Here is a 13,152-nt window from a genome sequence, read left to right as displayed (position 1 = left end):
CTTCAGGTTGCCATTAAATAGACAGTATACCGCTGATGTGCACTTTAAACTTCAGCTCTCGGTGATGCTGGATACATAAAGCTGATTGTACGCAGCCTTTCAGGAATAGGAAATCCTATTATTGTCTGCGTCATTTATCAGGGCCTTCCTCTCAGCAGACGTGGTCTATAGGAAAAATGTTATGAATAAGTTACGTCCAAAAAAAATATAATATACCCTCCCACTGTAATTTATAAAATCATGCAAGCTTAAAAACCATATTCAGCAACTGTGCTGTTAACTCTAGCACTTCACACTGTAATGTTGAGACTCGTTACTACGGATTGGTATTTTTTATGTAAAGCATATAATACAACAGCTTAAGATTCAAAATACTTTGTATAAACCTTAAGAACCTACAATTAGTATTAGTATTTCATGGGGGATGAAATGGGACAAATAAGTCTTTAGAAGAGGTTTTTGAAACTTTTGAGCTATATGTTTGCAAATTTTAAGCACAAACACTCTTGTGATTTTAGAAAAGTTGTGTTCTGTTAAAATTCCAACACTTAAAACAATTAAGATTTATGCTATGTGACAGATCGTTCTAGATTCTTGCCTTAATTCTTGGAGTTGGACTCTTGAGAAGTACACAGAGAGGAGCACACAGTAAGTCCAAAATGGCTGCCCCAAAGAGTAATCTGCAAAATAAGGTATGTTGTTCTACTTACAACATGATGTTATCCAGTCGTAGCAGAAGTTAAAAGACCTCGATTCTCTTACTGAATTATTTCAATGGAAAGAAGAAAATGCACCATAAGCATCAGTTACGGATTTAAGATATACATGAACTACAAACCCTATTTATTCAAAAATGTGCAAAAATGTACAAACCCTATTTATTCAAAAAAACCCTGCGGGTTATGCTGGAAAAGCCTTGGTGGATTCAGTCTGATCAAGTGCTTAGTATCACTCAATCATGCCGGACCTTGTCGGCAATGTTGTGGCGAGAATACCTATTTCAACGTCGAATTTTATACATACAGCGTTAATGGCAGTTTCGTAAGGGAGTTCATAGCAGAAACCGACTTCGTACAACCAATAGCAACGAAGTATGACATACACTTACACTTGAATCCCAAAGCCATAAAGCACGGGGCCTCCTACTAATGGGCCTGTAATAAAGAAATGCATGGATAACAATTCTGTCATTTGTATGGAATTTAGCAATACAATTATATTTTCGTTCGATATCTCATCATCCAAAACCAAGGATAATATTAAATGCAATTGAGTTCAATAAATAAATCAAATAAACATGTAGAATCAACAATGTATAAAAAAACAACCGGCAACATGAAAAAAATACAAACATATTACTGCTTAGGTTATGTGTTCAATATTTATGAATGCTCGTTCTCACGTCACACTGTTATATCAAATTAAGCATCACACTGAAGACGGTGTTTACGTTATAACGTTGTATCACTGAAGCATCACAGTGTTTTATTACTGATTAGCCGAGATTTGGTCAAGATAAGCAGACTGATGTAAAACTATATACAGAACAGAATGTGGAATGAACTCCTTTGGTTCATTCACAAGTATGTGTTTAAAAAGCCAACGTGTTACGTAAGCTGAATCTAGACGTCCAAACAGATATTCATATACCATCCATCGACCACAAAGGACGTTGCGAAGATGAAGTCACGCCACCTCACAAGAAATGCTCTTTTGAAGAAACCAGGCGTCTGACAACTAATAGAAAAACTCTATGCCGTTGGAGAGAAGAAGTTTTCAGAAAGGTAATAGTGTTGTTTTTGCAAACTTACCCAGAAACATTGAAAGGCAGACAGCCATGTCTGAGATAGCGTAGACGTTTCCATACCGATCACTGTGACGGATGTCTACGATGTAAGCAAAAATAGGTTGCATGGAGGTACTGATCATCCCTGAAAATGGAGCAGAGTATGGTAGACAGTTTCCATCAGTCACATACATCCGTGTACGTATCATGGGTACGTCAAGTTTAGTGTACAAAAAAGAAATCATGTCGAGGGAAGCAGTCAGTACTTTCATTGAAGATGGAAGACGCAACAAATGCTCTGGGTGAACGAATGACATCACATTACATGAGTATTCGAATCGTGTACTGTACCAGTTGGTTGAAAGCTTGGCCAAAACAATGACGGCGACAAGCGAACTGACATAATGAGACTTGTATTGTATTTGACATTGTATACACTGTATCTATTCATTCATCAGCCCCTGATAAACAGAATTAGTCTTGCCTTGCTTAATTTTGTATCATACTTTATAGACGATTTTCGAATTAGGATACAAACAAATGAATAACTTACCTATGGCCAATCCCAGAAATGACGTAACTATCACCATGTGCACAAAGGTAAAAGAGTATGCGAGCTGGAAAAAAAGGAAAAGTAACTGATGCATGTACTGCATGGCTTCAGAGTGAAATGCACTTATTTCATCGAGCTTCTTGACGGCGTGTATCTGTAAGCGTGTCTGCACTCTGCTCTCAAACACTGTTCAACTCAAACCTTTTTGAATTTGTTCAGCATCCTGGTGAACTAGAAAAGGCGTGGCTTACCGGCATGATAAGCGAAATAACCGGCTTTTTTTCAAATGGTAGGCGGTTAAAATACATACTAGAAGAATCCAAATCGATAATAGCTTTATGTATAGGCGTTTTGGCTTTTGTGTCGAAGTTTATTATTTCCATAGAAACAATTTGTTCATCTTTCAGAAGATTAGTGTAAATGTATTACTTTGGCCATTGTCAGCTGATCCACATTTTTCAGAATCTTAGCTAAATGCGAATTTCAGTGTTATAGTTATACAATTTGTTTGGAAAACCATCAGTATTTGAAGTTGTTGATAAATATTCATAGTTGATTAACTTAATAGTGTAAATTTGTTTATTTGATTGTATATATGTAATTGGTTAGAGCATTTTCTTAAATTATACCATGCGTAGAGAAAACCAGGCATAAAACGGACACCAATATACGTAAATATGCTAACTTTAAAGCCGCAACTGAATCAACGTCCGCTGCATACGAGTCTGAAAGCTACGAATAAAAAAATATATCAGAAAAAATGTGTTTAATATTTCCAATATTTTTACAAATTTATGTGTGTTGGGTATTTAAACGTCAGTTTTCGGCTGCGTTGTTTAATAAAGAGGTTATCAGGCACCTGGCGATCGTCCATGGTTTATGTACACCGGGTACTTCGCTTTCCTCAATCCACTCAATAACTTAACCGCCGTCAGATCAGGAAAAATATTTTTGAGCATGGAGTTAAACACCCATCAAATAAATTAATTAAATATCGGATTACTAAGGTCGTCATTGCTCTGTATGGTTTTACTCTCCATGCTGTCAGTAGTCTTTCATATTATATTTAAATACAGCGTATATAATATTTCGAGCATCCTTTTATTCAACAGGTTGAATTGAAAGCACGTATACTCCTCCCCTCCTTAGCTCTGGAAGAAAGCTGAGATGTGTCCAGTAAATGGGTTAATATGTTGCCACGTCCGACAGGTGTGTGCCAGCGCCTTTTGACTGTGCAGCATGGACTTACCGCCATTAGCGTACCGGCGCTAATAAACATGCCCGCTAAACCCTGGGTCCATCTGAAAATAACCATCATTAACAATGAGACGAGGGACAAAGACACTTACTTGAATTACAAGAAAGTATTACATGAAATAGCAAACAGGCATACCTGTCTTAATCTTCTAGTGCATTCTGAGAATACCGCCAGATGGCTTGATTTTGGAGTTACAGCTTATTTCATTTAACGCCTACATTCAGCTGTCTGTAAAATCTTTCATGCCCACTACTAAAATTGTTTTTGTTTTATGAGTGATGGACACCCATGTCATTGCCAAGAAAATAAAGGTGCAATGCTTTTGTCTATATCATAATGTTAAAAACTCATCATTGCCTCGAGTGAAGTCATACTTATTCAAGAAGATGTGGCATGTTTTATTGTATGCATAAATATTGTACAACAGTGTTGTCATTGATTTGTAAATCGTTGTGGTTATGAAAAGAACTTCTTTGTAGTGGGAGTTTGTGAACCAACACGCCCGAGTGGTCTCCGACATGCAAATCGTTACCCGCGATTGTCTATCTGTGTACAGTGGTTGACAATTACAACCCTATGATTGGCTAAGCTGACAATAGTCAGTGTCTATCGACCAATATCTTTGGCTTCGAGTATCAGATGTCGAATACTTATTAGAGATAATGTGTCAACAAATAGCTAAACAAATAAAACGGTTCTTAAATCCAGTAATGTAGCCATAGGCATGGAAATCAGTAGGCTTCTCTGGATAGACGTGTATATTGCCCTGTATGGAAGCTTTATAGAAATCATGTGTACAAATCCACAAGATAGAAAAATGTTGACAAATCTGCTAAATTAGCCAGAGAAATCTGAATGCTGGTAGCCTTAATATTCTATACTTGTACGTAGGTCTGTGCACAAAACTGTAGCTTGATGTATATAATCTGATAAACCAGAGAAAACTGAGTGAAATTTTCTAATGTTGACAATGGTCTATAATATAACATTGGTATAAAACACCAGTCTATCAATGTCATAAGTTGCTGATTTCCCCATTTGGCCGATGTACAAGAAATTGTAGACATCCAAGAATGCTTTCTAAGACGATTCATTTACAACAGCAAACTAAGCGAAATTGTCTAAGTACATTAAATAGATAATTCGGCAAAGAGCATAATTCTGAAAATGAATAGTACACACCATCCCTTATCCCTTAAACAAGAGAGCGAAAAGTATAACTTTCTCAATACTGCATAATACAGGAGGTAAAAAGCTTAACCTTCTATTAGGGTATGAAGTCACCATCCCTCAGGCTGGCAAGCAAAAATAAACCCTTAACCTTCAATCCGTGCATGAGAGCCCATCATATAGGCGAAAAAATAAACCATATCATTGACAGTTACCACCTTGCAATATTTCGTACAGGCTGGTTAATACTGCTGTATATTTCAAATGGCCTTGCATTAGAAGCGATCAAATACCACACTCGCAACTATTTTCGTTTGCTTTGCAACACCCTTCCTCTGTAAATCGTACAGTAAAATCAAAACGAAAGATTTCAAACTTGTATGAATGCTGGCAGTTCTTTCATTGGTTGAGAAATACGGATTAGCACTCCCTTTCATATATCTCGGACTTACCTGGGTATAACTTTGACCATTCGGGGACAAATAACTCCTGCTAGGAGATATCCAACGGATGTTGGGAGCACCACTATACCTGCGAAAAGAAAATACAAAGAAATGATACTTAATTAAATGATACATAGTATATGTGTTGAAAGAATGTTATATTTTAGAAATATTTCTGTATTTGAATATCCACAATTTTCCGTCTGAGTCTTTCGCATGTATATAGGCCTAGCCTGCAATGTTTTAAGCCCATGTATTTGACGGTACATGGGAACTGGCTTCAGTGGTGGATAATATTTCATGGTGTACATTTTTCTACGAAATAAAGCATATCACATTGTTTTACAAGTACATACATATTGTGAAATAAGTTTCCGAGTTGTTACAGCTGTATCTAATTCCCCTTAACCTTTGGATTTGTACAGAGAGCCATTTACCAACTATGACATTGTAGTCACTGATCTGGTTTTACTCACCAGTAGAAAAATATTGTGATACCCAATTATGACAACTTCGTCGCATTCGAGGTAAATGTTATTAAACTGCTGGAAATGACAAAGCTAGGTGGTATACCTTTTAACTGTAGTATAATGAATTGGGTTCAGCTCACACATTCAAAACAACCGTACAAATTCACCTAAATGAAAACTTTATTATAGGTCGCCAAGAAAAGATTCTGTTCTTAATATGAATACAGGTAATAAAATGCTTCTTTTATTCGTAAGCAAGAGTCTATAGTTTTTTTCTTCAACAAACATCCTAGTATTTTTTCCGACGCACGTAGGCACCAGCATGTGACCGATATAACCCAAAAGTATCGCGTAATTTACGTAACTTTGTAGCATGACGTTAATGACTGGTTTGTTAGCTATTGTTTTTTATTGCGTGACCTTGACACCCGTAGGAAATCACGTACGACCTCATTTCCTACATAGAACCAGAAAGTTCAAACAATGGCTAATGTTATCTCCCAATTTATTTATTTTAAGTCTGCGTGAATCAAATAGACGTCGATGGCACTTAAGCCTGACAGCATGGTTTCGCAAGATAGCGGACTCACAAGTGATAATTTCGAGCTTTTAGAGACCTCCTTCCATGAATGCTAAACACTAAAATATTGTATACCTTTTAACTATAGGCGTCTTCTCGGCTGAGAGATAAGGTCGGAATGTTAAAACAGAAACATGAAAACCTCTCAGCTAGTATTTCCTGGCTTCGCTTTTGAAGAAAATGGTGTAACTACGTTGTTTGCTTGTGTTGGATACTTGTTGTTGGCTATCGCTAAAGCTGAGTGAGACTGCTGATTAGGCTTTATGTTATCTTACAGAACATAAAAAAGCTTTTTTGTCCAAAGACTTACTAACCTAACTGCCATGTTGGGGGATCAGCCAGTCGCATGAGCTCAAGGGGCAAAAATGCCAGGACTATCGACGTGTCCAAGTTCAGGAGGAAGATATTAGCTGAAAATAAGAGTGGTAAAATTTAAACCGGACTCATCATTACTGACCACACTTCCAGGATGGCAGTATGCTTGGTTTCCTCCTGCCTTTATTTGACTGATGCTATTGTATGAAGCATATTATTCGAGAAGCATAGAGGCAAGTACATAATTAATACCCAATGTGGAGTAAAATTATACAAATGAAATCGCTTTGTGTTTAGTCGTAATCGTTCTTTGTAGTTTAGTGGGTCATCTCAACGCCTGATTTCCTTCACCTGTCCGCTAGACTGCTCCAGACGGAATAATGGCGTTGTGAGTTGGTCACCTCCACACGGAATAGTTTCGTTGTCAGTTTGTAAGCTCCACGTCTAATAGTACCACTGTCTTGATCAGCTCCACGCGTAAGAATACTATTGTTTTTGCCAGCTCCACGTCTAATATGATCATTGTCTTGGTCAGCTCAACGTCTAACAGTTCCATTTTATTGGTCAGCTCTACGCATAAGAGTACCACTGTCTATTGGGCAGTCACTAGTGTGAAACCCTGCGATTGGGTTTTGTCTTTTCAAGCCAATGCACATAACCACATCCTTCCAACCATAATGATGTAGTGAAATACTTGTTGAAATACTTGATGAGTACGGCGTAAAACACTAATCAAATAAACAAATAAATACATTTAAGCATTGATCTGACTAGCTTGTACATACCAGCAATAATTAAGATATAGGGATCTGCAATCAACTTGAAAATTGCTCCAGGTCTGTCTTTCTGAAATGGGACACGGAAACCTAATAAATTACCATTACATCAGTCAGTATTCACTACAATGTATCACTATCGCTCAGCCAGACGCGAAAGTAACGGAAGAAACACGTCGTTCGACATACAGCTTCAACGTACTAAATACATATTATACTGCACGTCCCTAGGCTCAGTTACTCGAAAGTATATTCGCTATTACATATTTTATATATAAAATTTTAGCCAACACACTGTCGAACAATTGGGCCCAGGAGTTTAATACATCGTCCGAGACGAGAAAACATGGACTATAAATCTGACGGATTTGGTACCAGTCTGCCAGAAGATTTGAACGTAAAAATATTTACAGCGAAGTATCATATTCATTTTTTTCTTCATGATAAAAAAGAAAGGGTTGTCCTACCTTGATAACAGTAGTTGTCGTATATGTCAACATCTGGATGGCTGAAAAGGAAATAAACTGTTCAGGAAACGCAACATATTTTTGGAGGAAAGAAATGTGAAGGTTATAGATTTGTGTGTAGAGAGTTGACTGGTGAGTTCTTTCGTACCCGAGAATTATGGATCACCATTTATTAATGTAGTGATTCGACGGCTGTGTTGTTTGTGTTTTCGTAAAGTGCTGTCTCACTAGAACACAATAAGACTGAACACCAACTTGGCATTCCCTTGGTAATACTATTTTAAAATCTGTCTAACAGTGTCGTGTTCCCTTAGAATAGTAGCATAGGGATAGTGAGAAGCGCGGAAGCAATTTGCTGAATCTTCGACATAAATCATTTGACTTAGTTGATCCTCTGTATGCGAAAGAGTGAAGGGCTTTACCAGGTCAGTGTTCAGCGCACGATTTTCTGTTGTACTGTGCATATTACCAAAACACACTGTAACAGTTTTCTGATATCATTTTTATAGTTGAGCTGCTGTTCAGCGAGGTATTTGAATTGATTCTCCGACAGCAGTGGTGTTCTAAGAGGCTTTATCCGTGCTATGGGATGTAGCACTGAAGACGGTCAAAAATTCCGACAGAAAACAAGAGGATGTTTTTATCTAGTGACAGTGAGCGATGGTTGGATGGATGTGCGAGAAAAACACCTGTGTAGTGTTTAACATCAGGAATCAGGCATCTAGTACTCATGATATAAACGCACTCACCTACAGACAAGCCCATGATGCCGGACAATAGCTGAAATGGGAACTCCGGCGAGACGAAAGTCATACAAGAGACTTCCATATATCGGACCCGCTGAAAAGATACAGTCGGTCGATTAAGCCTTGGACATCGCATACAATACTAGAAGCCAATCTTTGACATATTAAAGAGATGTAATGCATCAAGTTCTGTCGCAAAGCAATCGTCTTGAATGCTAACCAAGAGTATTTCAAACCGATGTTTTCAAGAAGCAAAATCGTTAGATATATTGCTCAATAACATTTAGGTTTCTAAGAATTATGTAAGACTATGCACAGTACCCGGTAAACACCTTCTGATGTTATGCTGGTGTGATTGAGGGCGCAGACTTTTCCGTTTAAAAACAGTCTGCTTTTTCGTTTGCACGAAATCCAAAATAGATGTGGTCATGTCTTATGGAGCATTTCGCCACTCAGAATAGCCTAGTAATCTTTATATAGACTTAAATGTGCTGGTCATCCCTTGTATTTCCTAAGCACAGCCACAACAGTTAAAAGTACAACTGTCGTCCGCTAGGAATCGGTGAAGTTGAATGTGGTACATTGATGATTTGATTTGCTTACAAAAAGTGTTGAAAATGATCCCGTAAACGTTTACGGAAAAGGCACAACTGAGCTGCATCCGACTCAGTAAGGTTTCACTTTTGTAGTGTATAGGTTAACGTTTGTGTTGGTAAACTTTTACCGGTGAAACGGGGCTTTATCGGGGTGTTGTGTTTGTACAAAACTATAGCTTTCGTTGTTCCAGTAGTGGTCCATAAACCCTTTAATTTGTTTGTTCCGACAGAACTAATGGTGCAATACAATATAGGCGATGTAAACATCTCTGTAATTACCTGTAGGTTCAATACACTCGTCAGTTTCAAGACGTTACCGGATTTACCTATTATGCCCATAGAGAGTCCACCAAATGCATACCCCACTACTTTACCACGCTCGATGTCGTCTCGGAAAGTGTCCGCCAACAAACCCAAAGCTTAAATTAGAACAGAAAATATCACCAACGTTAGTGACTGAAGTAGCAGCCAATATCAAATGAAATTTGACTAATAATAACAACAGTTACAAATGCATTCTGTGAGGCTTTGTTTTAAAATGCACTGAAGAGCGGAACGTTTTGTTTTAAATTTCCAGATCGACAAAGAGTTGTGTTTCAATGAACTTACACGTTACAGCTGTCAGAGAAGAAGCCAGTCCTTGCACCAGTCTGCATATCATGAGCATCCAATAGCTCACGCTGTAACCAAAGGCTGGAACAAACGTTATTAAAAACAATTCAGGTGACAACATTTTTTTTGTACTAAATAACAGAATTATATGGTGCGGTGGTACTGATGACAAAAATACGAAAAGAGCCTGTCAAAGAAAATATACCATGTTTTAATATTACAAAAAAGTATGATTTAGAATTGCTTTAAAGAATGGCTTTTAGAGTGCTTGGGTACTTAAACTGTAAATGTATCAAAATTTATATATTCGATAATAAATGACAATTCTGTTTCCTTCATACTTTGCATATTTTATATGAAGCATCCACGGTATGTAGGGTTCAGTTTCCAACAATGAAATCTAATGACCTTACCAAAAAAATGTGACGGTTTTAAACGTCACGTGCTCGGTTACTTGTTACCCGTGCCAATAACCAATGTTAAAACTTCTGTTGGAGTTGTCATTTAAATAATTTAGTTACACTTAAGCTTAGTAGACGCGCCAATCCAAAGTAATGCGGTAGAGATTTGTTTTCGTAAGGTAGGCTAATCTTTTAAAAATTAGCGATGGTTCGTAAAATGTAGATACTAAAACTGTTGCAGTAACTAAATACAGTCGCCACTGTGTATTACCTAGGGTCGACCCCGCTAGTAGAACGCTACCGAACATCATCGGACTTCTGTATCCAAATCTGTGGAGTGAAACAGTTAACACACAAGTTGAGTTGAAAAAGTTGAAACACAAATGCCAAGATCATAGATATAATTGAACAGCTCTTCATAAATCATAGTGAAGATGTCATATACAAAATTATTGTGCGAATAGGGTCAAAGTACCGATCTTCCGGGACGATTTGACTGGTCCTGTAATGGGGTGAGAGTTCCTGAGTGACAAGTCACCTACTGTCACTCGAAATGGCAGCCTCTTTGTCAGTGCTGAAAACGGCTTCACGATAATATGACTGTGTGGACACGTGCCCCTGGGACAGGATAAACATCACACAACTGCAAAAACTGAGAAACTCTCACTGAAATGTACATGTGCACGGGAATGTCTGCCAGTCTGTTGTCCTATCATAATGATGGTCGCCGTCGAATACGTGAAATATTCTTGAGTACTGAGTAAAACCCCAAATAAATAAATACATACATCGAAAAATGCATAAATGCACACATACATACAGTAAAACCCCAAATAAATTAATAAATACATCGATAAATGCATACAGGCACACAAGCATGCATAAATAATACATACATACATGTATATATGCAGATATGTATGAAATCTGTTATACCTGGATGTCACATGACCAACAAACGGATTGCAGATAAACTGCGCCGCACCCTTTGCTGCCACGAGGAACCCGAATTTGCCGCCTTGGTTGAGATAATCAGCTGTGTTGTTGTGCGATGAAGAGTACATTGTCTTGTTTCCCAGAAACAGACCTACAGAATGCATCTCTAACTTTCCCTCCTCGATCCTCAGTAACATCTTCGGCAGTATTGGATCTATAATAGACAAGGCCATTTTCAGTTGGTCAAATGTCGACTGTTTAACACGGATCTAATTGTAGACCCATTTAGAAATTAATGGATTATACATTGTTTTCCTTGAAGGATTGTTTGTCGCTCATTGTAACATATGAAATTATCCGATTGCTAGATGTCATTTTGAAAATGGTTTATGTAACAGTATTATCGTTTATTGCTATTGACACTTTCTGTTTGCGGCCGACAGATTCTGTTGATCAAGTGATCTAAGATGATGATATGTATTGCTGGCGCTTAGGTCTGAGTTCCTTGCTTCAAAACATTGTGGTTTCAGCGTATGCTATACTACGGAGTCGTCCCCAGGAAAACATAATAACAGCAAGAAAGTGTAAATCCAAAAATAACGACGTTACGATCGCATGCGCGAGACTATGTCTAACCAAGGGGAGGCTACTCCGTAGAGACAACAATGTGAGCGGTAAGTTCTGTTACGGTCACACAGTAGTCTTACCACACGGGAGACAATTCGTCCAGAGAAAACCTCGTAATGAACTTTATAAAGAAATACAAAACCATCAATTTTAAATATAAAAGTACATAGATTCAAATTTTGCCCCTAGAACAATTCCAAATGCAGAACGGTAAAGAAACTCGTCTTACGTTGTCAAATTTGAAATAGATGTAGTACTGACTTATAGCCAGTACTTATGGCAGTTCTATGTAGAGTATCCCTATGTCTCTCCGATCTATCATTAAAGATGACGACGTCTTGCTTTATGAGGCTTGTATGAAAGTTACACGCTGCATATGTATGTGTGTAACAAACGTTTGAAAGACTGGTCTCCTGACAGTTACATCTATCGCTTCTATAAGTGTATAGAGAAAACCGAATCCGATTGCAGATAGTTATTACAAGAACATGAAGTGTCTCACCCACGAGTGTCAGGAGAAGGCTGTCTGTAAACATAGCAATGCAAACCACGCCTACCACAATTGTCCGGGATGTCTTCAGGTGATAGCAGCACCCGCGTGATGTTCGTTCAGGATGAGAAACAGTCGTCATGGTCCAGGAGATTCGTAATCAATCTAACAAAAAGAAATAGGGGCAAGTTAATATTGGTGCAGACCGTAGAGACACGAAATTGGATATAATTGTGTTCAGGAAACTTTGAGATGGTGTCTAGGAATGGTATGCGCAGGAAACACTACGATCTTAGGGAAATTGACTTGGAGCTGGGTTTATGTAGGGTTGACTACATGAATGGTGACTCCACGCCTCCTTTCATGAACAATGAGATAAGAAATTGCTTCAGGGAAAGAGAGGTGTGAATGTGTCACTTTCTGACACCTCTAGACTTTAAGGACTACTGTTAGATTCCAAATTTGTGAGAAGTCAGTTATTAATGTTTCTCTTGGCTTACCTCGTATCTCTAAATGATATGTCTGCGCTAAAAGTCTTTTATTATATTGTATTCCTGCCTAAACCAGGATTCTGCTGGTAGATTATAACAGAGGTAAGGTCCCTTTGTTTTAATGTTATTCTGTGTTTAATGTGATGACGACACAGCAGGTTGAGTATCTCTAGTGCAATGACTTCTAATGAATTGCAACTTACTCAGTGCATTTTTTAAACCTAATTCTGCTTAAACCATGGTGCCAAGGGACATGTACTATTTAAGTATTTACATGAACAGAGAGAATTGCTGTATTTAACTGAGGTAAATTGACAAGAGGTTTATTTCACCTGTTATGTCTGACAATGTGCCAACTATCGCAAGAGGAAGAACTTGCGATTATTGACCTGGAACATCCTTATCGGTTGACGGCCGGTATACGAATGTCTGTTT

General features: G+C 37.9%; 1 protein-coding gene across 1 annotated transcript; it reads right to left on the bottom strand.

Moving 5' to 3' along the window:
- Nucleotides 1-586: 586 nt before the first annotated feature.
- LOC135470923 (synaptic vesicular amine transporter-like) lies at nt 587-12,368 on the bottom strand. Its single transcript, XM_064749972.1, is given in 15 exon segments — nt 587-680; nt 1,109-1,154; nt 1,812-1,931; nt 2,340-2,403; nt 3,589-3,640; nt 5,220-5,298; nt 6,575-6,670; nt 7,361-7,441; nt 8,568-8,625; nt 8,627-8,658; nt 9,487-9,579; nt 9,770-9,853; nt 10,445-10,503; nt 11,110-11,323; nt 12,239-12,368. Coding segments are annotated over 15 exon segments (1,302 nt in total).
- Nucleotides 12,369-13,152: the final 784 nt, after the last annotated feature.

Source organism: Liolophura sinensis, chromosome 7, assembly GCF_032854445.1.
Source record: "Liolophura sinensis isolate JHLJ2023 chromosome 7, CUHK_Ljap_v2, whole genome shotgun sequence".
Lineage (NCBI taxonomy): Eukaryota > Metazoa > Mollusca > Polyplacophora > Chitonida > Chitonidae > Liolophura > Liolophura sinensis.
Note: the sequence above shows the minus strand (reverse complement) of the source record. Positions and strands in the feature narration are given on the sequence as shown.